We start from the raw sequence: 25,498 nt of genomic DNA, 5'->3' as shown, positions 1-25,498 counted from the left end.
TGGCATGCAACTTTAGACACTTTTAGAAACTTTACAAATTAAGACAGGCGTAAAGAACAAAGAATCAATATATTAAATAAAGAAGTGACAACAATTTACAACTATTTTAATTGACAACTATTAGTTGTGAAATTTTATTTAGTATTCATATGGTCTGGGAAAAATGTTCTGTCGAAAAATAAAAATGACTTCAAAATACAGGGGCGGAAACAAATGAAAAGGGTACCAGCTGCATCCAGTGGGGAACCAGAGCGCAGAACATGTTGTAGCATCTCGTTTTCTCCATTGAAAGGGTATCGTAGAGGGCTCTTCGTTATGTTTTCTCTGTTAGAAGGACAGCACAGAGGGTCCTTTATCAAGTTTTAAGGAGTTGGATGTTTCACATTGAGAGTCTTATAATTATTTAAGTATACAATGGTTTGTTTATTGAGCTCTCTCATGTCTTAAATATATCTGTATCTGCTGCATATGATGAAAGACGTTTATGTTGATGACCAACAATCTGCATGTGGTGGTGATGACGACTTGTGTGACTGAGGGTGTTGGGATTTGTATGCATATTTTGATACGGAATCAAAACTATTGATCGTTTTCTTCACACGATCGTATAGTATATATTGAAATGAACTATTGTTTTTGTTAAGGCATCAATAAGGGCACTGATGATGAGATAACTGCCCCCCGCCCCCTTTGGAGTGCCCCATCAACATCTCCATAGACGATCTTTGTGCTGCACACGAAAGGGAAAGGAAACAGCCCCCCCCTCCTACCCCTCCTCGCGCATCTTTAGCTGTACCGAGTGTTCGATCGATCGGAAGCTTCAAGACGAACAACGTTTATTCCTCGGTTTCAGTTGTTTTTTTGGGGCCGTGTAACCCCTGCACCCCTCCTCCTCCCGTGGAACCTGCCGTTGACGAAGGAATACTATTTCCAGGCGCGAGATTTTTTATTATTATCGAAAAGCCCCAACCGCCACAAAAGTTGACAAGACAAGACTAGCTAGCTCACGCGCTAACTCGCTAGCTCGCTGGTGCTGCTGGTCGGAGCACGAGCCCCGTCATTTCGTAGAGACAGCGTATTTTTATTCCTCCTGCTCTTCTTCTTCTTCCTCTTATTTTTGCACCACCGCCAACCTCCCTGTACCTTTGGAAACCGAAGACTACTCTGCGGCGAGGGGGGGTGAGAGCGGAGAGCCGGTTGCCTCCTTGCTAGCAAGCTAGCTTGCTAACTAGCTAACACCCTGCGCAGCATTCAAGGCCTCAAGTCCGCCATCTGCCGCTGCCGTCTCGAGTCTTTGCGTCGCCGTACAGCGAGAGGCGACAGGTGAGTGATAACGTTGATTGTTTTCTTAACTTACTGTGCCGTCAAAAGAGGGGCACGGTGAAGCGATAAAACGCGCGGGTCAGGCACGTGTTTGGGGGAGAGTCGGGGTGCGTTAGCTTGTAAACGATGGGGGAGTGGTGGTGGGGTCGCCATCTTTTCATTGGATGCCGCTCACTACTTTTCTACTCGGGAGTGAACAACGTCGAAGGTGCGTTCACGGGCCGGGAAAACGCGCGCCCCTGCTGCACTCCACTGCTCCCGTGACGAGGGGAAAATAAGGAAGGAAGGAGTGTCGCCCCCCGTGCGCGTGCACCCCTCTCCCCCCCTCCACCTTTGCCTTAGCCTGGGCACGTGCGTGTGCGAGCTTGCAGTCCCTCTCGGCCCGTGTCGGCTGCTAAATACTTCTGCATTGCGTCTGCAGGAGGAGAACATGCAGCGTGCTCCTCGACGAGGAGGTGAAGTTGTTGCACACACACGAAAAACAACACACAAAAAACGCACGAGAGAGAAGAAGAAGTGCGCGCGGGGGCCTTTGTTTTGGGTGGAGATGAACACGGGTTCAATACCCCCCCCCCCCACACTGGGGACGTGCAAGATGCCTGGTTACTGTGTGTGTTTATTTTGGAGTTGCATTTGTTTTTTAAATCACCTCTTGTGCCTGTGCAGGGTGAAAACAAGGAAGAGGAGGAAGGAGCAGAGCTTGTTTTGGGTCAGCCTAGTCTAGACGTTATGATTGACTCCCTGCATGTGGAGTCCCTGCTTATGGGATGTATCGGGTCAAACTGCATCTCGTGATCACCCTCTGGCCTGTTGATACCAACACCCCCCTTCTCCACTTTTGTGTTGAGAGCAGGTTGATGATGATGATGACTCAAACATGTTGTTGCATTCCAGTTTAAAGTCCCTTCTCTCTTAATGGTCTGTGTGTCAGGTTTAAAGGAGCAACACGCTGGCTTTAAGACTATTTATTTGATTTAGTTCAGCAGAGTTTCTGCGATTTTGATTCAAGAGGATTTAATGTTAAATAATGGACACAAGATGAGTCTGCGCTGCTTATACATGCCTGTGGTCGTGTCGTGTTTCCCAAACGCAACAAACACCCAGTGTTGTTGTGTTTTTTTGAACTTCTCCATGTAGCTTTTTGAACGACGAAACGGAAAATCCTGCATCAAACCTGCATGTTGCTCTTTGGGAAAAACCCCACAGCGACAATGTGTTTATTTAACATGTCGTTTCAGCTCGCTGTTCTCAAAAGTTAAACGCACAACTGTAGAACACAAAAAGTCTGTCGCACAACAGCTGTTTTGATGCCCGGTTTTGACACCGAGACGTGTTTGGCCCCATTCATGTATGGGAATGGGTTATGTGGATCAAAGGTCACCAGCTTTACAGCAATGCCATTCTTTTTCTGCTTTGTATGCAAACGCAGCGAGCGCCCCGAGTTAGAGACAGGCTCCCGATTGTTGTGGCGGATTATCACCGCTTTACAAGCGGGACAGAAACGAAGGGGTTTCCAGTGGCTGGAGGGGTAGAGGGGGGTCCTGCTCACTCTCTCTACGTTATGGACGCAGCGATTAATCAGACGGCTGGTACTCAGACGGCAGCCTCTAAAAAGGTGCAATTATGTTTAAAAAACAAGAGGAGGGATTGCAGTTAAATGTCATAGTAACAAGAACACAAAACTAAGCGATTGTGTTTCAGTTGTAAAGCAATTAAACTGCTGATTGACGGAAAGTTAATTAAATTGATTGAGCGAAATTCTTACATCCAATTAAAGTCTTTTCTTAAACCTGCAAAGCCGCTTGTTGTCGGCTCTTCCTCACTACAGATGCAACTTTTTTTATTGTTGACAAATTCACAGATTACTCAAATTATTCTGTGTGTAATCTGTCAGAAAAGTTGCTTTGTAAATTATCCTCACAAGCTCCCAGTTTGAAAACCAACAAAATATTCTGTTTCCTAATGCATCCTATTGCACAGAAAGTAGATGAACAACCAATAGTGTTCTTAAAATTCATGTAGTTTACCGTCTAGACAAATCATTATTACTATAAAAACAAATCCCGGCTAACAAACCAAATGTTTAGTTGTTTTTTTAATTTCATCACAAAACTGCTATTTGATTTCCTCTTTGTGTTTCGGGAATCACCACATTGTAATTTACATGTGAGCAGCGTCCTCGGGTAACAGGAACTGCAACATATTTGAATCACTCGTGAAGATTTGTTGGTTTTATATGTTCAAAAGTGAACAAGTCTCTACAATCGATGCATTGCAGTGGAGATGTCAATCCTCCTAAGTTATTCTTTATTATTTACACGTAACATTCATTTTAACATTTAAGTCTTCTGGAAATGTTTGGCCTGAAAAAATATATTTTGTAAATCCGATTGAAACGACTATAAAAATACTAAACTAGCTTATGCTAAATTATGATGCTCGTCATCCTTTAGCACACCTGAACCAGCCGGTGCTCACGCCCAGATCCCGCAGTGAAGGCTGCTCAGGTGCGTTTAAAACATGAACGTGATTATTAAACTACTTAGTAACTCTGCTAGCAGCTGGTAGTTCTGCTAGTAACTGGTTGCTAGCAGCCAGAAATTCAGCGAGCAGCTAGTAGTGCTGCTAGCAGCCAGTAAAAAGGCTATTACGAAGCGATGGTGCACGATAGAACCACCATCACAAGATTGATAGTTGAAAATCGTGACTGAGATGTACGACACTGAGCTGTTAACTGTCAGAATAAGAGCTGAAAAGGAGCAATGTAGTGAGAAATGGTCGCTGTTTACACGCCAACGATAACAAGATAAGAACACCTGAATGTTTCTCAGGATTTATCATGTTTTCTGAGAGGACGGAGCGAACCAAACTCTTTTGTGTATTGAAATGAAGTCGGACTTGTCTTTGTTTTAAGGTCAAAGTTCACTCGTCCTCGACGGGATATTTTAAAGTAATTATCAGACACGGACTCAGATGATATTCTGCCGACATCATCCCTGAATGTTAACTTGTTTCCCCTGCAGCTTACTTGGTGACACAGAGACTTCTCCCTGAGGAGCCAAGAAGCAGACGGCTCATGACTTCTGACCAGGACACAAAAGTTGTAGCTGAACCACAGGTGCAGCAAGTTCAAGAGGCAAAGGAGAACTCTCATTTGGTGAGTTTTACACACGTTTTCCTGCTTTCTTTCCATCCTAAAGGTTTTCTGCATCTAGGATACTTATGAGTTTATTTTTTCCCCTCGTCCCAAGTAGTTTTAGTTTTTCCATTTTACCTTCATGGAAATTGTTGGCAGTACAACATTATTTAACATTTTAATTGAGGTTATATATACAAGGTTTAATTAAAGTTTTTTTTCCTCGGTCCTAAGTAGTTTCAGTTGTATAAATACACAGATGTTGAAAAACAAACATTTTTCCCCATTTTACCTTCATAGAAATAGTTTGCAATACAACTTTATTTAACATTTTCTAACCACAAACAAATGAGTAGAGTTGAACAGTTAAAAATGAAGTGATCAATATTTATTTCTCTGTGAATTGACTGTATATCTCACACTACACCTGTCTGCTATTAAGCAGCAGTACAATATGGTATGAAGTCCGGTTGAAAACCTAAATAACTAATTGAATCAGTGGCTGTTCATCCAGGTTCTTGAGCACAAGTCTTTTGTCTGTTTCTCTGAGTGACTCGAGGTGATTTCACTGGTGTTCTTACATATTTGTTGAGTCATCCGCGCTTTGCATTTCCTTACCGGACGAGCATCAGAGCTGAATATGTTGATACTCGCCGCAGGATCAATGTGTGTGTTTTATTGCAGCAATCTGCTGAACGGATGATTGTGTCTCAAACCTTTTTAATGATTCTTATATAGGTTTTTTTGCGACAACAAATTTCCCCAGTGTGGATTGAGCTTGTATACACCGACACGCAGTAGATTTATTCTCATTGACTGAAGCATCAAACTGGAATGAAACATTTGTGATTTCCAGCTGAGTAGTTTGCATGAGACTCTGCTGTAGTTGGCAGGTAAACTTCAACAGTCCGACAGTAAGTTAGCCGTGTTCTTGTCATTAGTATTTGTCGACTTGTTGTAATTAGGGCCGGGCGATACACCGGGTTTCACATTTCCATACGGTATGAATTTTTCATATACTGTCATACCGGGTGCAGAGCCATGACAACTGTTGTCGCTCTTCAGCAGGAAGCAACATGTATTGCTCACCCGGTCGGAGCTACTCCCCTTACATGTCATGGTTATAACCTTATAACACCCAATAATAACCCACAACTAACACTCTTTATCCACATATGCAACGCTGATTACTGTGTGGTATTTATGAATGTACGTTGGCACATAGAGGGCGATAAGAAGCTGAACATGGAGGGACTTAGGACCCAGGGGAATGTAGGTGAAAAAAACAAAACAGGAAGACACAACCAGAAGACAAACAGCTGTTCACAGCTAGCTCTGGCCAGAGCTAGTTGGCAGCAGTTCAGTTGGCTGGCGGTGCTTTTCAGCGCCACTAAATGAATGTGTTTACTCAAAATAAATACAGTGAAACCTCCAGAATCTTACAAAAATACTGTGACATGAATCTTCGGCCATACTGCCAAACCCTAGTTGTGATATACTGATGATAATATAGTTTCTGTCTGGTTTTACTCTTGCCCGACTTGAATATCCAGTCGCGTTACATTCCTTAACAATAAGGATCGCCTGATTGCTCGCGGCAAATAAAACGTCATGACGGGTTATGTGAGTTGTCGGTTGGGCAACTTGGTGATGGATGCAGCTTTTTATGATTGAACAGGAGTACAGATCAGACACGCGCAAGAAAATGTAAAAGAAAAGTTTATGGGGAGAAAAAAAGTTCATAAACGTAGCGTCGCACTGGCTTGTTCTTCACCAGCATTGATTTCCCACGATGATAATGCAGATACCAGAAGAGTGTTTTTGTAAAGAAGTGGGAGAAAAGAAGCGGTTGTAACTCAATAGCAGTGACCCGTTACGCTCTTTTCACGAGCTGGTAGTGACCCGATTGATCCCAGGCGTGACGTCATGTTCCTGTCAGATTGGAGGCCGGGATGCTGGGTTGTGATGACTCAGCATAATGCTTTTGTCTTCTACACGCACAAACACACACACACATGCTGTATATTTAACTGAGGCCTTGTCAGGGGAAAGAAAGTCCTCACATTTGTGAAGCTCGAACCATCAAATATGTTATTGAGTCCTAAAACCTTTTAAATGAGTCGGCGTTTGTGTGTTTTGTTATTCAGTTTCCAGATTATCTTTTTCAAAATAAAAGCGTTTAGATGGGGGGATTTTAGTGCGATGTTAGAGAAAATTGAGCTCCCACACATTCCTCAAATCAACGGCACGGGCATTACATGTCACGCTGCTAGCTTGGCGCTGCAGGGCGCTGAAGGTGTGATTGATGGTAGCACATGTGACGCACAAAGATCGTCGGGGCTTAAAGCGCTCGCTGTGGGGGTGAGGAGGGCGTGGCCTCCAGCCAAATACCGTAAATTCTGTATTTGCCTCCTCCGACCAGCAATCTAACCAACTGTCCTTTTTTTTATTTTAAATTTCTGGCCAGAAACCAGGCGCCGTCGATTGAAAATGCATAAACATTCCATTCCTGCGTGGTCGATTTCACGCCTAGCAAATATTTTAGTGTATTTGACACCAGCGCTGAAGCTGGAGGAGGAAAGGGTTCACTTCCTGTTTGCGTTGCAGTTGTGTTTCAGCAGCTCTGTCTGTCTGTCCCTTCATCTTTCTGGCTGTATTGCTGTCTGTCTGTCTCTCTTAGTGTGTGTATGTGTGTGTTGGTATTTTAAGTATCCAGCACAGAGGAGATTCATGGAAACTGAATAGATTCATATAAACTGTGTCTGAAACACACACTGTTAGAAACAGAGCTGAAATCAAACGTGACCTATTTATTGCCCCGCGTGTTGCATCAAATCTGGCTTTGGACGAAAGCCGCTCGGGATGCAGGACTCGGGACTCCGACTGGGAATCGGATCCCTGTCTCGTCCGGGAACGTCACGCTTTAACGGGCCGAGCCGAGCTTTTCAGTTTGCCGAACATTTTGCAAGTGTAAGAACTGATCTTGTCTGGGAATGCGAGGAGCAGAAAGAAGCTGGACTTCTCCCCCTCGCAGCTGCTGGCGTTAACGTGTTTAACGGCCTGACACGGCTCGTTGGCTTTAACCGCTCACGGCTCAGACGATGTGAAGCATCCAGAGCTTGTTTCTTTGCTTCTCCTCGGCTTGTCGTACCTGCAGATGAAGTAAGAAACCCCGTCTGTCAGCGTGTCTGGCGGGAACCTGATGAACGGGCGGCAGCCATCTTTTTGCGGCCTGTGAAAACAATGTATAATCTCAACGGGGATTTTGATTATTCCTGTACTTTATTAACGTACAAAATCTCTTCCGACGCGAGACGACACGACCTTCGCCGATCGTCGTAAAAACAAACTTCATTCAAACTCGTCGTCATCCAGCCGTCGCCAACGCTGGCGTTTGTGTCATTAGTAGTGTAAGGGGTGTCTTATAAGCTGCTTAGAGCTCGTGTCAGGAAGTTAAACTGCTCATAATTCCCTCAAATATCTTTTTTTATATACATACACACACGTTCTTCAAACAACTGGATTTGTTGAAGTTTCATTTCTCCACAAAATCACATTCAAACACTCCACGATGTGTTGTAATTTTAACACTTTCAGTTTCCTCTTGAAGGCGTTGTGGCTAACCCGGTGTCTGCACACCTCCCTTTCTGTCTGCCGTTACGACACGACGCACAAACCCGAAGTGACAAATAGCTCTGTAGGTGAGGTTGTTCTCTCACACGGCTCAGCTTCGGGTGAGAGATGCCGTCCTTCAATTCTCCGATCGATGTGTTTCTGCGTCTCGTGGAATCTGTCGTCAATCTCATTTACATTCAACTGAATCTGTTCTTTGAAACGCATTTGTGACCATAAATTTATATTGATACCTGTCTTGTGACGTGGGTTGATAACGAGTTTGTGTCTGTTTAATGCTCTCATTATACATTTAATACTATATGTTCGTCTTTAACGGTGCAGGAAGCTGGAGCGCTGCGGCGTATTTGTGATGCGTCTGATTGCTCATCCCTCGTTCCCTTCAGAAGAGAAAGACGAGCCTCGGGTCAGCAGACAGACGGATGCGTCCAAATTCAGCTGTTTATGTTGTTGTTTTTGTTTTCCTCCCCTGGGGGACTCTCTTCCTGCATGTCCATCTTTCTGTCACCGGCTGACACGACCATAACTCGTCTCCTGATGAGTCACAACGAACCGGACGACCTTTTCCTTCCTCTGTGAAGAAAGGGAACATTAAACTGTTGAAAGGTCAAGCTTTCGTACACATCCGGTGACGCCAGCGACCATTTCTTATGGCGGCCGGCAGTTTTTCATTAGTCAGTCTGAGATGTCTTTTTGCTTCTCGACTCGGTGTTTATCTCCTTAAATCTTTTTCCTTTTTAATCTCTGGTTCTTATTCTTGAGGGAGCAGGGAAAGGGGGGGGGGGCAGCCATTTTTTTTTTTTTTGTGCCTCAGCAACTCGTTAGCAGAAACATCTATTAAAAACCAAGTCTCAAGAGGGCCAATTTAATTTGAGCGATGCCCTCTGGGGGAGGAGAGGGGTGTTGATTTAAGACGTGGATCACTGGATCCGGCTTTCGTCTGAGCTCAGGTGTGCTACGACTCTGTGTGTATGTGTGTGTGTGAATATTTGTGTTTTTGCCGGAGAACAACAACAAAACAAACAAAAAACAGAGGCGGCTGCTCAACGGGAGCAAAGACGGCCAGTCAGCTCCTGCGACGTCAGGTGCTGTCGTCAGATTTGTTGAATCAGCTCAGGGAAGAGGAGGAGGAGGAGGAGGGGGTGCCAGACGGAGCGTGGCAGTGCACAGTCATTCAACGGGGGTTGACTTGGCGGCGGCGGCCTCGCCGTGGCTTGAGCCGCACCGTGTTGTCGGGGGAGTCTTGTATGTTTATATCATGGATTGGACGCGGTGGAGCTTTTTATCGTCGTCGGGAAGCTTCTGGCCCGCCACGCCTCGGGACTTCAATGAAACGCTGGCGCTGACCACGGCTCTGGGTTACGGCCCGGGCCGCTGCTTTGATCCCGTGAGTGCGTCCAGCGGGAGCTCGGTGTCGCCGCTGTGTGAAATGACAGGAAGTCACTTCACTCAGCTTTTTGCTCTATGGTTGTGGCCGCGCACCTCTGAATTCTTGTACTGTGCGATCACGTGACTCACAAGTAGTTCACTGATTTAAAAACACTATTTACATGTCTGGTGATCATCATTTAAGATGCTTTAGAAGGGTCAAAAAAATCTACATGTTGCAGCCAAATGTGAATGGTTTATATGATATTTAACCTTTCATTCTTTATAATGCATTTAATACTTTGCTGCTTTCTTTACAGGGCTTGTACAAGGGCAATAAAGTAGTCAATAAACATGAGCTATTAGTTTACAGACGATTGCGTTCCCTCCTCAGCGTTGTGGAGGGCGGGTTGTGGCTCAATGCCGGCTACGCCTTCATTCTACAGACCGCATCTCTGTCCGGTAACAATACGTTAAGCATCATAGATGCTTCAGCGATCCCCGTTTGACGTCACACTTAAAACAACTTTGTTCTGTCTTTTTCTACCTGTGTATAAATCAGTACCGTTCTTTTCCAGGCTATCCGCGTGCAGACATTCCTGACCCCGATTCCTGTGTTCTCTCTCCGCAGGAATCCGCCAAGGTTTCGGACCTCAACCCCAATGCGAAAGCATGGGCCAACCACATGTTTAGCCTGGACCCCAGCGGGAGCGCTGACGCCACAACTGCTGCCCTGCAGCCATGGAAGGAGGGCTGCAACAGCTCGGCCGACCCCGGCCCCGAAGGTCAGCCGCTCGTCCGAGACGCAAATGTCCTTAGTTTTATCTGGACAACCAAAAAATTTATTTAAGAGATGTGTTCTAATACCGCTCAGTGATAGTCAGGTAACACAACAAACTTGTGTTTATTTATAGGATTCTCTTGAGGTTCATAACTAAAGTTGTAGTTGGATTTCTGAAAGGAGTTGAAGTGGCAGTTGTACTTGGAACAATGAAGGTGGTTCAACTGTGTTTTTTTGGACACTGAAGTGTGGAAAGGGGTCGGTCAAGTGGGGTTGAAGTGTAGCCAGTGAAAGGAGATAAAGTGTTAAACTGCAGCGTATAAAACGTGTAGCAATGCTAAGTCGTGTGTTTCTGCCGTTATGTGATCAAACTTTGCAAGTGAACGCTGGAAGAAAAGGAAGTGTAAGAAGATTTACTTTGTGTGTGTGTGTGTGTGTGTGTGTAGCACGTAGGCACCAGTAATGTTGGCTTGTTGAAACAACAGTTGTTCGGCCTCTCGTCGCTTTTCATGCCGAGACGCCTCTTAAATCATTCATACTCGATTTAGAACGAGCTATGAATATTCCTGCCACAGGCGCCGGCCGCTCACACAAGTTGTCCGTAATCGCTCTCTAATGCGCCGAGCAGAGGCAGCAAGGATATGGTGCCGAAGCAGAGGTTATTGATTAGTGCACGTGCCACTCCCCGACGTCTAGCGAGGACATTTATGGATATTCGCAGGCTCGTTATAGTCTGGCCGTTCACGTGTTGGGAATTCACCGTCACGGGGAGGGAGACTCTTTTCCTCCTCCTAGTAACGTTAGCAGCACCGCTAACAGAGAACCAACAGGAGGAGAGCTATTGAAGTTAGCAGCACCGCTAACGGAGAACCTACAGGAGGAGAGCTATTGAAGTTAGCAGCACCGCTAACGGAGAACCTAGAGGAGGAGAGCTAGTAACGTTAGCAGCACCGCTAACAGAGAACCAACAGGAGAGCTAGTAACGTTAACAGCACCGCTAACGGAGAACCAACAGACGGATGCACCTGAGAGTTCACACAATATTTGGTTATGTAAATTGGTTTAAAGTCATGTAGATGGTCAGAATGTGTATGAACCCGCCGTCATACCTGCCTCTCTTGTTTGTTGGTCTCAGGCTATGAAGCCAGCGAGGACAAGGCTTTTAAGGAGCCCCTACTAGCCGACCCAGATGAACCTCCACCGGCGCCGGTGATGCTGGCCGAGCCGGCCCCCGCGGCGCCCGTCACGCCAGAGTGCGCCGAGCCAGCCTACCTGGAGTACCCCGAGCCGGGACAACCGGGACGCACAGGTGGGCTGGTTAGTGATTGGTTGTTTGGTCGGAGGCGTTTCGCAGACCGGCTGGTCACCACCTGTCTCTGGTGGTCCTTCACTCTCATCTCTGCAGCACGAGCTGGACCAACATTAACAAAGACACACAGTTATCACTGAGCGGAGCGGGTGTGTGTGCGTGTGTGTGAGGCACGGGAACCATTTCTACTGTTTCTATTATTTATGCCTCACTTCCGGCTGTATTTATAGATATTCTGACTGTGAAATCATTATTTAATGCCCCCGAATATGATCACGGGTGTCTTTGGGACGCTGGAGTTAACCCTGAGTCTTCAGTGGTGTTATCAGACCAATCAATGATCAGGGGGGCGTGGCTTAACGTGACGGCGTGTCCTCGCTCGTGGCTCTTTAGAGATCGCTCCTCATAACGGATATAAGAGCTTTTGGGGCGGCTGTCAAGATGGCAGACGACAATGACCTCTGGTTCGATTAGAGGAGCAAGAAGATGTTGTTGTGTTGATTAAAAGCCTCCGAAGATGGCGAGCGCTCACGAAACTCCAGAAAATACAAGAAATAAAAGCCATAAACCAACCTCCAGTTTGCCGAGGAGGGATTCTAATTATCTGTAAAGTCATGGATCATATTCATGGACTACTTTATTACTTTTTTATGTAAGCCCCGTAAAGAAATTAGTAAAGTATTAAATGCATTATTCAGAAACAAAGGTTGACTCCTGCAAGCAATATTTACTCCAATGTTTCAGGCGTGGGCCGCAAAGGTTTTATTCTACGTATTTTTATATATGAATTTTCAGTTTTTTGGTGCGTGGTACTTGAGACATCCTGCTTTAAGTTCATTCTCATTCAACAGGGTTACGTCATGTATTTATTTTGCTCCCTGGGTCATGGATTACTTAAAGTGCTCTTTTAATTTACCCAAATCTTTCCCCTCGTGTGTTTCCAGGCAGCGAGCCGCAGCAGGAGAGTCCTCAGGAGGGTCTGAGGGAGCACCTGAAGAAGACTTTGGAGTTCTGTCTTTCCCGGTGAGTCGACGTCGAGAACTTTAACATCGGCGAGGAAAGTTTGAGAGGATTTCAAGACACCGACTTCATTCAGTTCCTGTGTTGTTGTAGCTTGTAGTCCAATTTTAGAAGGAAGAGCAAAACCACAAACTGCAAAAAAAGATTATTATTGACAGGTTTTCATCTTTCCGAGGGTCCTTGAACACATCGTTTGTCAAAACGCTTCAGTTGGAAAAATTAAACGTAATGAAGCTTAACATTTTGATATTTCATGAAAAACACGTCTCGTTTGCACAAATCCTTTTCGTCTGTTTACTCTTGTGGTCGCTTCTCCAGAACTTCTAACGTGATCCAGTTTAATCCCTCGTCTGAGTGAATGTTTAACCTCTTCTCCTCCCTGCAGGGAGAACCTGGCCAGTGACATGTACCTCATCTCCCAGATGGACAGCGACCAGTACGTGCCAATCGTGACGGTGGCCAACCTGGACCACGTGAAGAAGCTCAGCACCGACGTGGAGCTCATCGTGGACATCTTACGATGTGAGTCCGAGAAATACTTTGCTTCAGAAAACCTGTGTGGTCTCCTCCTCATCCTCCTCATCCTCCTCTCCCTCTGCAGCTCTGCCGCTGGTCCAGGTGGACGAGAAGGGGGAGAAGGTGCGGCCCAATCAGAACCGCTGCATCGTGATCCTCAGAGAGGTTCCTGAGAGCACGCCCATCGAGGTGAGCGGGTTCATTCCTTCACTCCGCTGCTGCTTCCTCTTTCCTTCACCGGTCCCTACTTTACGCTGACATACAAACGTCACCACGTTGTCTGACGTTTGAGTCCAATCGATTACGTTCATATTAAAGGAAATTGGATCCATTTTGAGGTTCTGTGTTGCAGCTCAACGAGCAGAAAGTCTGCACATATCGGACCTGTAACAACTTTAAATTGTGTTGTTTTCTTGTTTCCTAATGTTTACATGTACAATTGCAGACTTAAACATGTACATTTGCTTACTTCAACATGTACATTTGCATACTTCAACATGTACATTTGCATACTTATAGAAGTACATTTGCACACTTAAACATGTACATTTGCATACTTACACATGTACGTGGTGTTCTGTTTTGCAGGAGGTCGAGGCGCTCTTTAAAGGGGACAACTTGCCCAAGTTCATCAACTGTGAATTTGCCTACAACGACAACTGGTTCATCACCTTTGAGTCAGAAGCAGACGCTCAGCAGGTAACCAGAGACCACAGGATGCTCCTTCACTCCCCTCTCAGTTAATCTTAAACACAAAGCATCCAACAACTGATTTTCTTTTCTGTTTTAAATCTACAACTTTAATCTTGGAAGTTTTGCATTTTGTTTCTACCGTGGCAAATGATTATTATAATAATGTTTGACCCTGATGTGCCGTCGTATGTGATCGAGTCCCAGTTTTCTTATCAAGTTTCTTTGATTGTTGCGTTTCTTTGTCAAGTGAAACTTCCTGTTCACACTTTCTCTTTCTGAAGGCATATCAGTATCTCCGCGAGGAGGTCAAGACCTTCCAAGGGAAGCCCATTAAGGTGAGACGCGCCATCAGAAATACAGCACACACACACACACACACACACACACACACACACACTATAAACACAATGCTGACTCGCTTTACTGCTGTATTAGCAGTTTTCACGCCTCCAATTTCCTTTAATTTTCTCCATACTTGTGCGTCATCAATGCTTGCTGATGCTAACGTGCTAACATGCTAACCCTGCTCTCCATTCTGCCTCCCACCAGGCGAGGATAAAGGCGAAGGCGATCGCCATCAACACTTTCATGCCAAAGAACGGCTACCGGCCGGTGGAGGTGAACCCGTACGCCCAGCAGCAGCAGCAGCAGCAGCAACAACAACAACAACAGCAACAGCAGCAGCAGCAACAACAGCAGCAGCAGCAGCAGCAGCAGCAGCAGCGCTACACGTCCTACTACATCCCGCCGGTCTACAGCCCGCAGCAGCAGTTCCCCCTGTACAGCCTCATCACGCCGCAGACCTGGTCGGCCACCCACAGCTTCATCGACCCCGCGCTGGTAGGACCAACGGTGATCACTCACACGCGTCTGTCCAGAAAGACGAGTCTCCTGGGACTCGTTGCAGCCAGAGGAAGTGTGTTTAGTCGGCTGGGTGGGGTTTTCTAGACATTTTTCTAGACGCAGACATTTTTTTGGGGACGTTTTTTAGACTTTTTCCTTTCCAGCTGGGACACATTTACTGCCAACGTTCATATTTCACAATAGTTGTGAGTTATTTCAGTCGACCTGCAGGTGGATGAGACACGATGCAATGCGTTTCACATTAAATGTACATTTTAAACTATTTACTTTTCTTTTAACTGGTTTTTTCTAGTTTCACACCCAGCCTTTCTAGTTGAATATTAACTAGTTGTGAAGATTGTGTCTTGTAAATGCCTTTGCGGGTCTATAAACCGTTTTCTTCACATAAAATACTTCCTTTCCACTTTCTTCTCACGCCAAACACTCGTAAACCTTTTGTGAACTTTAATTGTCTTTTTGACTTGATGCTAACGCAGCCGGTGTTCTTCCCTCGTTCTCTGCAGGTTGCACCATTTCACAACAACCAGTTCATCAATGGTTTTACCACCTCGCACAGTTTCAAACCAGCAACGTCCCCGCTCACCGTCAGACACTACTCGCCCAGGAACAGGTTCATATCTCTCATTCCTCTTTTAATCGTTACAGGAGAAAGTGCATGAAAACAGTCAATTCCTGCCGATAGAAAGTTTTCACACGCTCATGGAAAACCTGGACCAGTGATGGAGTTTTAAAATGGTTATTTCCAAGCCTGGAAAAGTCCCAAAAGTGTAGTAAAAGTCCTGTAAATGTGTTACATTCATGTGTTCATGACATTAATTTACGCTGAGTTTGAAATAATCAACATGCTATTAGAAGAAAGAGGCTCAAAATATAATGGTACATGGTGAAAAGTCATTGAAGTTTGATCAAAAGTCATGGAAATTTGGTTGAACGTCACGGAAAAATTGTTTTAGAGTCATGGAAAATGTATTTTGTTGGTATTTTCCGGCGTAATCTCATATTTTGCGTTTGTAAAGTATTTTAAAAGCTCGTAAAGAATATTCTAAGAGCTCGTCTCCTATAAAAACCCAAGGAGTCTGTTTCCTCCCGTGTGTTCAGACGTCTGAATAGTGTCGTCTTCTCCTCACCTGTCGGTGTTTCCCCCCCTGCAGGAATCACAGTAAGCCTCACCTGCGGCCGACGCTCCCGGCGGTGGACCGCAGCGCCGGCCTGCTGGACAACCCGGGTCTGTTTCCCAGCTTCCCCAGCGAGCGGCTCAACGGCGTCCGCAGCAGCCCGCCCACGCGGCTCCCCGCCAGCCAGCCCAGGACCCGCCTGCCCTCCACCGCCGCCTTCCCCCGCAGGGACACCGTGGGCACGGGCCGGGTCACCGAGCCCACGGCCCCGGACTACTCCCAGGGCCTCGGCCGAGGAAGGTAAGGGCCCCCGCTCCGACGCCGCAGTACCGCTTTGGGCCACTAGACGTGGTTCTTGTTTTGTTGTTGTTCTGAGGTGTTAGTGAGGAAAGGTGAATTAGAGACGATACTTTTTTTTAACCTGATAGATAAACGACTATTCTGCAGTTTTTGAAACAGCATGGTCTTTAAAATGTAGATGTTTTGACTGTTGACGGCTTTGGTTTCACCAAAAATGTTTCTACTTCTAGGAAAAAGAGGGACGAAAAGTTTACGGTGAGTTTTCTTCTTTTATTTGTCGTCGTCCGATGAAAGCGGGATCCAAACTCATCCTGTAATGCCACGTTTTGAGCTCGTGGTGACTTTGAGTTGCAAAGTTGTAGCTCCGCCCCCTTCTCTCTCTACACTCCCCTCCCTCTTGAGTTGCTGACTCCGTGTGTGTTGCTGACTCCGTGTGTGTTGCTGACTCCGTGTGTGTTGCTAACTCTGTGTGTGTTGCTAACTCTGTGTGTGTTGCTGACTCTGTGTGTGTTGCTGACTCTGTGTGTGTTGCTGACTCTGTGTGTGTTGCTGACTCTGTGTGTGTTGCTGACTCTGTGTGTGTTGCTGACTCTGTGTGTGTTGCTGACTCTGTGTGTGTTGCTGACTCTGTGTGTGTTGCTGACTCTGTGTGTGTTGCTGACTCTGTGTGTGTTGCTGACTCCGTGTGTGTTGCTGACTCCGTGTGTGTTGCTGACTCCGTGTGTGTTGCTGACTCTGTGTGTGTTGCTAACTCCGTGTGTGTTGCTGACTCCGTGTGTGTTCGTTGTCGTTGCGTAGAGGGCGCCGCCTCAGTCGCCGCCTCCTCCCCCCAAGCCTCCGTCTCCGAGCTTCGAGCTGGGCCTCTCCAGCTTCCCCCCGCTGCCCGGAGCGGCCGGCCAGCTGAAGACCGACGACGCGTTCGACGCCCGGCTGGCCAGCAGCGTCGTGGTCGGCAACGCCAAGGAACGGGTGAGGACCGCGAGAGCGTCTCTTGTGTTCATCGCTGGAACCTTACAAATATTTATGTTGTGTATATAAAGGTATGATGATGATGGTGGGACTAATTCCCGTTTACGTCGTCTCTGCAGACTGTAAGTGCTGATTCCAGTACCGGGGCAGCTCTCTCTCCAGCGGGCCCCAAAGAGCCCCTCCGGTCCTCCTCCCCGATGCCCACGAGCTTCCAGCCCTCGTCGACCTTGAGCCCGGCCTCCACCTTGACCCCGACCTTGACCCCGGCCGCCGGCACGCCACACAGTCCCGCTCCCGCCCTCCCTGCAGCGTAAGAACCATCAGTACAGCGGTATCTCTCTTTCAGAGGTTTCTCCGTCTCCCACACAGAGTGCCGTTATATTCACGTGTGCGTCCGGCTGTGTGTGTGTTTCAGGGAGGTGAAGGTGACGGAGGCGAAGCCGAAGGAGGTGCAGCCGTCTGTGGAGCGAGTCCCCGGCACGCTGTCCACTGCAAGCAAATCCGTGCAAGTCAACGGCGCCGCCACGGTCAGTATTGATTCCTTCTCTTCCTTTCCTTTCCCTTCTTTCACCCTCAGTCCTGCTCTTTTAACGCCCACCTCCTCTCCGACAAATCAATCTCATCGTGAACAAAAGGAAGGTTGAATTAATTCGGCGGCGTCTCGTATTGATTCAGATTACGCTCGCGTCTTCTCCTGAGGGGGAAACAAGAGTTGTGCCTTTTTTAGTGGAAAACAAATACAAGTCTGAAAAGATTTACTCTTAACCTGTGAGGACGGTTTTTATTACTGCGAATGTCGAACACAAGGCTGTTGTTTCGCAGTAAAACCAGCAGAACAAGAACCTCCAGAGAGTCTGAGACGATACAGCAGACAGAACGTTAAAACACCAGATGATAATAATAATATTGTCTCTGCTGTCTCGCTGCCAGGAGCTGAGGAAGCCCTCCTACGCTGAGATCTGCCAGCGGGTGAAGGACTCCCCGACGTCGCAGCAGCAGCCGCCGACCCTGAAGGACGCCAAGCCGGCCTGCGCTGCCCCCGCGGGCGAGGAGAGGAAGTGCGCCAACACCGCCGAGTCCAAGGCCAGAGAGACATACCCCTCCTCCTCCTCTTCCTCCTCCTCTTCCTCCTCCAAAACCAGCTCGGCGGCGGCCGTCAGACACCCGAGGGAGACCCGGCGGCCGGCCGGGCGCTGGGCCTCGCCGCCCCCCCACCCGGGGAAGCCGCCCAGCAGCAGAGATCCTCCGCACCACACCCCCCCGCCCAAGTCCCCGCAGTAGAGCGACGGTCCTCTGGCGCAACCCAACAAAGAGGAAAGACGAGTCGGGGCTCCTCGACGCCAACGAGGATAAGAGGACGCCTTCTTTTCTGGATCAGGGCTCGCAGACAAAAACGCACTTTACCGTGCACGTTCTTTTTATCCTTATTTATTTGCTTTTTTCCTGTTTTATTTCTCCCTTTTTCTTTCTTTTGCATCGCGTCGTCGCAGACGTCACTGCAGTTTAGTAATTCAGCCGTTGGAGCTGTCAGAGTGAGGGCCCATTGTTGGAAGCCCTCCGCCCTCGCCCCCCAAGTGGCTGATGGGAAAGCGTGCGTACAACAGACTCCACCTTGTTTGGCTCTCACAGCGAGGGGTTTGTCTGCATGCAGAGTGGCACCAGTTGTGCGACGCTACGTAGCTTAATTATGGGTCATAATGAGCGGATGTGTGTCTTTTTTATGATGTGTTTGAATCCATATGCAAGACTTAAAACATCATCAAACTGAATTATTGTTGGGTTTTTTTGCAGGTTAATTTTTCTCTCGATACATTTAGCTTGTTTTTGTTTGTTTCCAGCGGCTCGGCTCTCTCTCTGCTTGTTTGTTTTTGTTTACTGTTTGCTAACGCAGCTCGTGTGTGAGACGCTGGTGTTTTTTTTCATCGTCGGCACAAATAACTAACGGCTCGTTCCTGCAACCAAAAGACAGACGAGGTGGACGTGTTTTTGTTCAGTCGCTGGCTGCGTTTAATGAGGGTGAGGGGCTACATCAAGGGGGAGGGGCTACATCAAGGGGGAGGGGCTACATCAAGGGGGAGGGGCTTCATCTTAAGGGAAAAGCAGCGCTCCTCGTACTGTTAAAAGAAGACGACTCTCCTCTCGATGTTGGTGCTACACGTCTTTGATTTACATCCAACAGAACTTTGTTTGCACTGCCAGCGTTTTGTTGTTGTTGTTGTTGTTTTCAAATGTGATTACAGCAACTCAAACGGCGGAGAAAACAAACAAACAAAAAGGGAATTGGTTCTGAAAGTCAAGGGAATGGAAGTGGAGCGCCACACACAGTGTGTCACCGTGTGTGTGTGTGTGTGTGAACACACTTAAAGGACGCACGGTTTCACGTCACATGACCTTCTGTTGTTGTGGACGCTAGTTGGAAGGAGTTCTCATGTCTTGCGGTGGGTTTTTGGATCTCGGGCGAGAAGCTTTTCATTTAAGAAGTGAAGCTCGTGAAGTGTCGGGAGAGAGACGGTTGAACAGAATGTTTCACTGAAGACGATGACGGGTTGTTTGTGTTTTGTTTCTGGCGCGTGACGGAAGAGGAAGACTCTCGTTGAGGAGTCGAACCAAAACACCCGTTATACAGATTCAGGGGTGGAGCAGGAAACCCTTCCTCTGGGGGTGAAGACGCTCAGCCCCTCGTCTTCCTCAGCGGCGAGTCTTCGCTTCCCTTGTCCGCTTCTTCTAGTTCCAGTTCACACACATATACATATATACATATATATGTGTGTATACGTATGGTTCTTCTTACTGCTTCTCTGTGTTCCTGGATCAAACTGCACCTGACTTCTTAAAAAGCTCAGAGCGCGATCGCCGGGACGGAGACGCCGACGGACGTCGGGGTCGTCCGGAGGCCGGGGGATCGATTCCGTTCCCGTTTGTCAGTCGGAGCGGGAACGCCGGGAGGAGGCGCTCCGGCTCCTGTAGCAGCCTCTCGGGCGGAAAACCAGCCGGTGCTCATGTGTGTGTCTGTGAACACGCAGCCGGCGGGAGGAAAGGTTAGTGTCCTGCAATTATGAAACGTGGAAAGTTAAGTTTAGCACCAGATGTTTGTTGTTGTTGTTGTTCCCTGATCATCGGGCGAGCGCTCTGGTTTACTCTCTTTTTTAAAACGTCGTCACCTCGGATGCAAAACACCCGTAAACCCACAAACACTGAACGGCCTGCAAGTCTTCCTGCAACAAGAAGCATTCTGGGTAATCCCACTACGAGAAAAACAGCCCATCCTGAAGAGAGGGGAGCCACACACACACACACACACACACACACACACACACACACACACATGAAAGCCTTTCTCCTGCTCAAAGCTGCTTTCTGATTTGGACGCGAAATCTGGAATTTGCGAAGAAAAAAAGAAAAATTATATTTTTGGGGATTTTTTTAGTTTTTGAAGGACTGAGATGCACTTGGATGAGTCGGCTTTTATTTTGTTTTCTCATCGGTGGAAAATGGTAAAAACGATGAAAATGCACCATATCCACTTATTTATAAACCAATGCTGTTTATTACTCCATGAGAAATATCGTTAAGTTTTCTTTTTAGGGAGAAGAAAATGAAAAGAGACGCATCAAGATCTCTAAATATATATATCTATATATATTTATATATAAAGATATATATAAATATATATTAAGAAATATGAAATTCCATCCAGTGTTTGCGAAACTTGAATTTTATTTAAACTTGAAGATGACTTTGCCTTAACTTTTATACAAGACAAGCATAGAGTTTATTTCTTTTCACACACGAGGAAAACACACACAAAAAAATCCCCGAAAACCTTTGAGGCGTAGAAAACATTTAGAGCGAGGACGAGAGGAAACCTCTCGCTCCCTTTTGCTTTTGTAAAACGTACGAAAAAGACTCGTTTTGTTTTTGTTTCTTGTAGTTTCAGGTTGTTGTTTTGTTTGTTTTGGGGGCGGGGCTTAACCCTTGTACATGAGAGCTGGTGGATTCTGTCTGGAACTCGTGCACTTTGAAGTGTGTGTGTGCTTTTTGCTTGTACAGTTGTAAATACTCAGAAAAATATAAGAGGTACCTTAAAATGATTATAAAAAAATATATTGATCTTGTCGAACTGTTAATGTCGCTGTCGAGCTGGATGTAGGATATACAAACAAAAAAAACTTAATGTCGTGCTTTTTTTTTGGAAATATTTTTATTTTAACGGTTGTTTTTTTATATATATATAATTTTTTTTGTTTTAGTTTGTGTGCAGAGAATGAAATCTGCTCCTCTCTGCAGGGCAGCTTGTCTGATTGTACGTTTGTTGCCCCCCCCCCCCCCCCCTCGTGCACTAATTGGAACCAGCCGGTGCTCACTTCCTGTTCACTCACAACGCTGCGTGTCCAGCAGCGTCCTCTCGAAGCCGCTTCCTCTCCTTTCACGGTTTACACTTCTAGAGCCATCCTGAAGCGATAATAAAACGCACTACATGTTCGATCGTCGCCACTAACGCAGATTATTTTAGTTGTTTTGACATCTTTAAAATAAAGAAACCGAGACGATGACAACGCAACGTAGGAGGATTAATGTTTGCAGAGTCGTCCTCGTGTGCACCATGACACTAACGCTGAGCGGTACGGAATCAAACCGCCGAGCCCGCACGCCCTCCAGAGCTGAAGTTCCTCTTCTGGGGTTTTGTGATATTTCTTTTCTGTCCAAAGACGAACGCGTACCTTCAATAATTTACTGCGTCGTGAAGAAAATACGCTCCTTTTCTTTTTTTAAGACTAGAAGATTAGCTTAGCTTAGCATGAAGACTTTGGAACAAGAGGCTCACCATAGAAATCATAACCGCAGTTGAACGGGGAAAAACCTCGTCAGAGTGGCGGCCATGTTTTTCAGTCGCAATTTGCGGGGCGTTAGCTAGCTTCCGTTTCTTTTGAACTAAACGGCACCTCAAACACGACGGCTAACCGTGCTGCGATGAAGAAGCACGCTGCAATTCACCTGCGTAGCACTGAAGCGTGGTGGGGTTAACATGCTAGCTAGCAAGCTAACGCCACCGCGCTGCAATGTTGCGCCGGTTTTCGACTTTCGTTTCCAATAACTAGTTTGTTTTCTCGGCTCTTATTATTCTGATAGTTGAGCTTTCGTGGCGCTGGCTAACCGTTCCCACTTGCTCCCGGTCTTTTTATGCTAAGCTAAGCTAACCACGTCCAGCTCTGTGCTCAGCGTTTCTCATGGAAGATAACAATAGTTTTTCTCGGTAACACAATTTTTTAAATTTTTTTTTTTACATGTTTTTGATAATTTAAAGTCTTGTTTTCTCATTCCAAGTAAAGAAGTCGATGTTTTCTAATCAAATAATCAAAAAAAACATCAGTTTTACGCTGAAGATTTGAGTTGTTGAAACGGTTCAAATGTCCAGAACGTTTGTGGGGTTTTGTGCTTCTGGAGGGTTTTTCTTCTTCTTTCTCTTTTCCAATGTGGACAGAAAAAAAACACAAGAACTTTTTAAACCTGACAAAAGAAAAGAGACAAAACCCCCAAAACTTTATTTAAAAAGAGCGACGCCTTGATGGACACGCCCCATTGTCACTCGACACTCGAGGTGGGAGGTTTTATTTTGTATCGCTCATGAAGCTGACGACACGTTGTTGGGACCCAGTGGATTATTATTATGGTCATTTGTTTTGAAGACACTTTTTGGGAAATAAAGTGAAACGTTGTCGCGTCTCAGCAGGTTAAAGTAATATAAATATATATGTTTATATATATATTTAAGGACGAAGCTCCTCCCTCGAGTGTCGATCCTCTCGTGAGTACAAAGTGCTCGGTGTCGCCGCGTCTCTTCTTCTTCACGACTTCCTCTCCTGAGAAATAAATGTACAAATGATTTGTGTGTTTTTTTTGTTAACTGGAATCACAGTTTGTTTGTTTGTTTGTTTGTTCTCGCCGCGTCAGAGCGACGTTCTTCTTCTGGCACATACAGTCCAGTAGCGAGCGCCGCGGGCCGACTGCAGAACCCGATACCTGTGCCATGACGCGCCGTGTTTCTGTTTCCTGTTTCCTGTTTCCTGTACATAGCTGAGCGCTCTGCCGTCTCCGGCTTCTTTTTTTTTTGTTGTTTCATTTAACTTTTTTTTTTTTTGAGGATGTGATTATTATTATTTTCTTCTTCTGGTTCCGTAAAGTCCGATCAAAGATGGAGAACTCTGCGGACCGCCGGCGCCCTCAAGGACCGGAACCCTCTTTTCTTTCTTTTGGGAACGTCGAGGCGCCGGCTGCTTGAGAACTGACCGCGTGCATGTGAGGAACCGACAAAACGTTCCACCTGGAGAACAGAAGAGCAGAACCTCGATGGGTTCTCTGCCCGCTGGAGAGCGGTACCTCGGACTGGACGGTACCGCTTCTCAAAAAACAAAAAAAAGGGGGCGTGTCTGTTGGTTTTGGCGGCGACTTCATGTGATTTAATTTTTTTTCGGAGTTCCTTTTCTCTCACGGACTTCTACACGGAGCCTCATATCAGCCGGTCTCCTTTCCTTCCTTCCGTTTCCTTTCCTTCCCTCCTTCCCGCTCGCAGTGCCATGTCTCCTCCCCCCCAGCGCCGCATCTCTTCATGGTTCTCAGAAGGTTTCATCACGAGAGCAGAAGTCTCCCTGTGGTCGAACTCGTTCACTCGTTAACCGCCGTGGACAATCGTGACTCCGCCCCCTCCCGTCGGGGTCGGACCCGACGACCTTCTGCCCGACGAGGACGAGGACGCCGCCTTTACCGGACGAGGACTCTGAGGTCGTGTTCAAGAGGGCTTCTCTGTTAGTTTAGTGTCAGTTCTTCCATGGAGACGCAGCGCAGCGGCGCGTCGGCTATAGATAATTTAAGTTTCTGTGTCATGATGTAAAATGTCTAATTTGGAGAAAAAAAATGTAGCTTACTGAAAAATAAAGATTTAGGCACTGTGGAGGATCCTGTGTGTGAGTGTGAGAGAGTGAGTGACTTCATGTGGAGCGTTCAGGTAGTTATCATATTTATGTTTTAGTTTACATGAAGATCAGTATGATTCAATGAAGATGAACATTAAATCTCAATATGTTCTCCAAAGGTTTGGACACATAAAAATAAAATATTTGAATGAGAAAATATATTCAAAATAAACAGGATAATGTCAAACGTTTAAAACAATATCCTGTTGAATATATATGTATATATTACATTTTCCTTTTTTCCTATTTTTATAAATTTCCTCTTTTCCAAATAGTTTTATATTGAAATATCTCAAAATAATTTGACAGGATAGAATCTCTTAAATGTGTAGATGTACACAGTAAGTACTGCGTTCTACATGAAGAGAAAGTATTCAGAGAGAAGCAGGAAGTACAACATGAATACATGAAGTTCAGCTGGTCGTCATGAGAGAGAACAACCACTAGAGGGCAGCGCGGTCACAGGATGCTTCACTGAGGAGAGGAGGGAGGAAGGAAGCAGGGTGTAGGAGGAGGAGAAGGAAGGAAACTGAGGGAGAAGTGAGGAGGAAGGTATGGAGGAGAAGGAAGGAGAGGGGGATGATAGGGAGGAAGTGAGAAGAAGGAAGGAGAGAGGAGAAGATGGAAGGGAAGAAGTGGGAGGAGCTGAATCCTTGGTTTGAGTTTTTCACCTGACAGCGTTACCTGATGAACTCCTAATCAAAGAGCTTCATGACGTCGAGATGGTTCAGTCCGTTGTTCTCTCTCTTTGTTTCTGATCTCAATTCTTAAAAACGTAAATCTTTATTATCTTTGTCTTTATTATCTTCATGTTGCGTTATCTTTATGTTTCACCAGCTGAGCGGGTATCGAACATGCGGCTTTTTACAGCTTTTGTTCCATAAAACCAACCTGTGAGAGTGAACATGAACATGAAGTTATAGACTCATCAACTAATTTGACAACATATTTATCTTTTAAAGGATTTAATAGAGGTTGTATAGAAGTTAAAGCTGCATTCTCTTTCCTGACCACCAGGGGGCGACTCCTCTGGTTGTATAGAAGTCTATATAAATGACTCTACTTCTCTCTTGATGTATTCCCTCAGTAAACATTGTAAACATGAGTTTATGTTTTAATCTCTAGTTCATTAAAAAAGATTAAATAAAAAAACTTCATCAGGTAATTTAAATAATGTTCAGTTTGTTTTAAAGTCACTGTAAATTCTACCTGAGCGTTGTGCATGAAGTCACAAGCAATTAATGAGCGTCACACCGGAAGACGTATTCCCTTCAAAATAAAAGCCTCAGAGCAGTTTGAGTAAAAAAAAGTGCGATGAGATTTTAAAAAAAGGTAAAATCATGTGATAAAAAGTAAAAAATGATGTTAAAAAAGTATGATATAAAAAAGTAAAGATGAGATAAAAAGTACAAATTATGTTAAAAAAAATAAAAAATCTTGAGAGAAAAAAAATGTTGAAGTAAATCAAATGTCAAAATATTGATGTAAAAGTAAAAAACA

General features: G+C 45.8%; 1 protein-coding gene across 2 annotated transcripts; it reads left to right on the top strand.

The window, feature by feature from the left end:
- Positions 1-797: 797 nt before the first annotated feature.
- On the top strand, positions 798-19,046 carry larp4b (La ribonucleoprotein 4B). Of its 2 annotated transcripts, none has more exons than XM_068571596.1 (17): positions 798-1,323; positions 4,347-4,480; positions 10,092-10,245; positions 11,377-11,550; positions 12,495-12,573; positions 12,956-13,092; positions 13,172-13,275; positions 13,675-13,785; positions 14,061-14,114; positions 14,329-14,619; positions 15,147-15,253; positions 15,795-16,058; positions 16,289-16,313; positions 16,857-17,027; positions 17,147-17,337; positions 17,443-17,554; positions 17,958-19,046. In XM_068571596.1, the coding sequence occupies exons 2-17, from the start codon at positions 4,400-4,402 to the stop codon at positions 18,306-18,308; spliced, it is 2,406 nt and encodes an 801-aa protein (XP_068427697.1). In that variant the 5' UTR covers positions 798-1,323; positions 4,347-4,399; the 3' UTR covers positions 18,309-19,046. The 2 variants fall into 2 exon arrangements, with proteins under 2 accessions (XP_068427697.1, XP_068427696.1); XM_068571595.1 differs by having other exon boundaries at positions 14,329-14,631.
- The last annotated feature ends 6,452 nt before the right edge of the window (positions 19,047-25,498 follow it).

The sequence above is a fragment of the Clinocottus analis genome, unplaced genomic scaffold (assembly GCF_023055335.1).
Source record: "Clinocottus analis isolate CAN_PGR_092001 unplaced genomic scaffold, fCliAna1.0.p SCAF_11, whole genome shotgun sequence".
NCBI classification, from domain to species: domain Eukaryota; kingdom Metazoa; phylum Chordata; class Actinopteri; order Perciformes; family Cottidae; genus Clinocottus; species Clinocottus analis.
This window is presented reverse-complemented; position numbering and strand designations above follow the sequence as displayed.

What these genes read in the sequence shown, in the direction of transcription:
- larp4b (XM_068571595.1), top strand. Translation starts at nt 4,400, where the DNA reads ATGACTTCTGACCAGGACACAAAAGTTGTAGCTGAACCACAGGTGCAG. An exon ending in CAAAGGAGAACTCTCATTTG is followed by an intron (nt 4,481 to 10,091) that starts GTGAGTTTTACA and finishes CTCTCTCCGCAG; the next exon opens with GAATCCGCCAAGGTTTCGGA. An exon ending in CAGAAGCAGACGCTCAGCAG is followed by an intron (nt 13,786 to 14,060) that starts GTAACCAGAGAC and finishes CTCTTTCTGAAG; the next exon opens with GCATATCAGTATCTCCGCGA.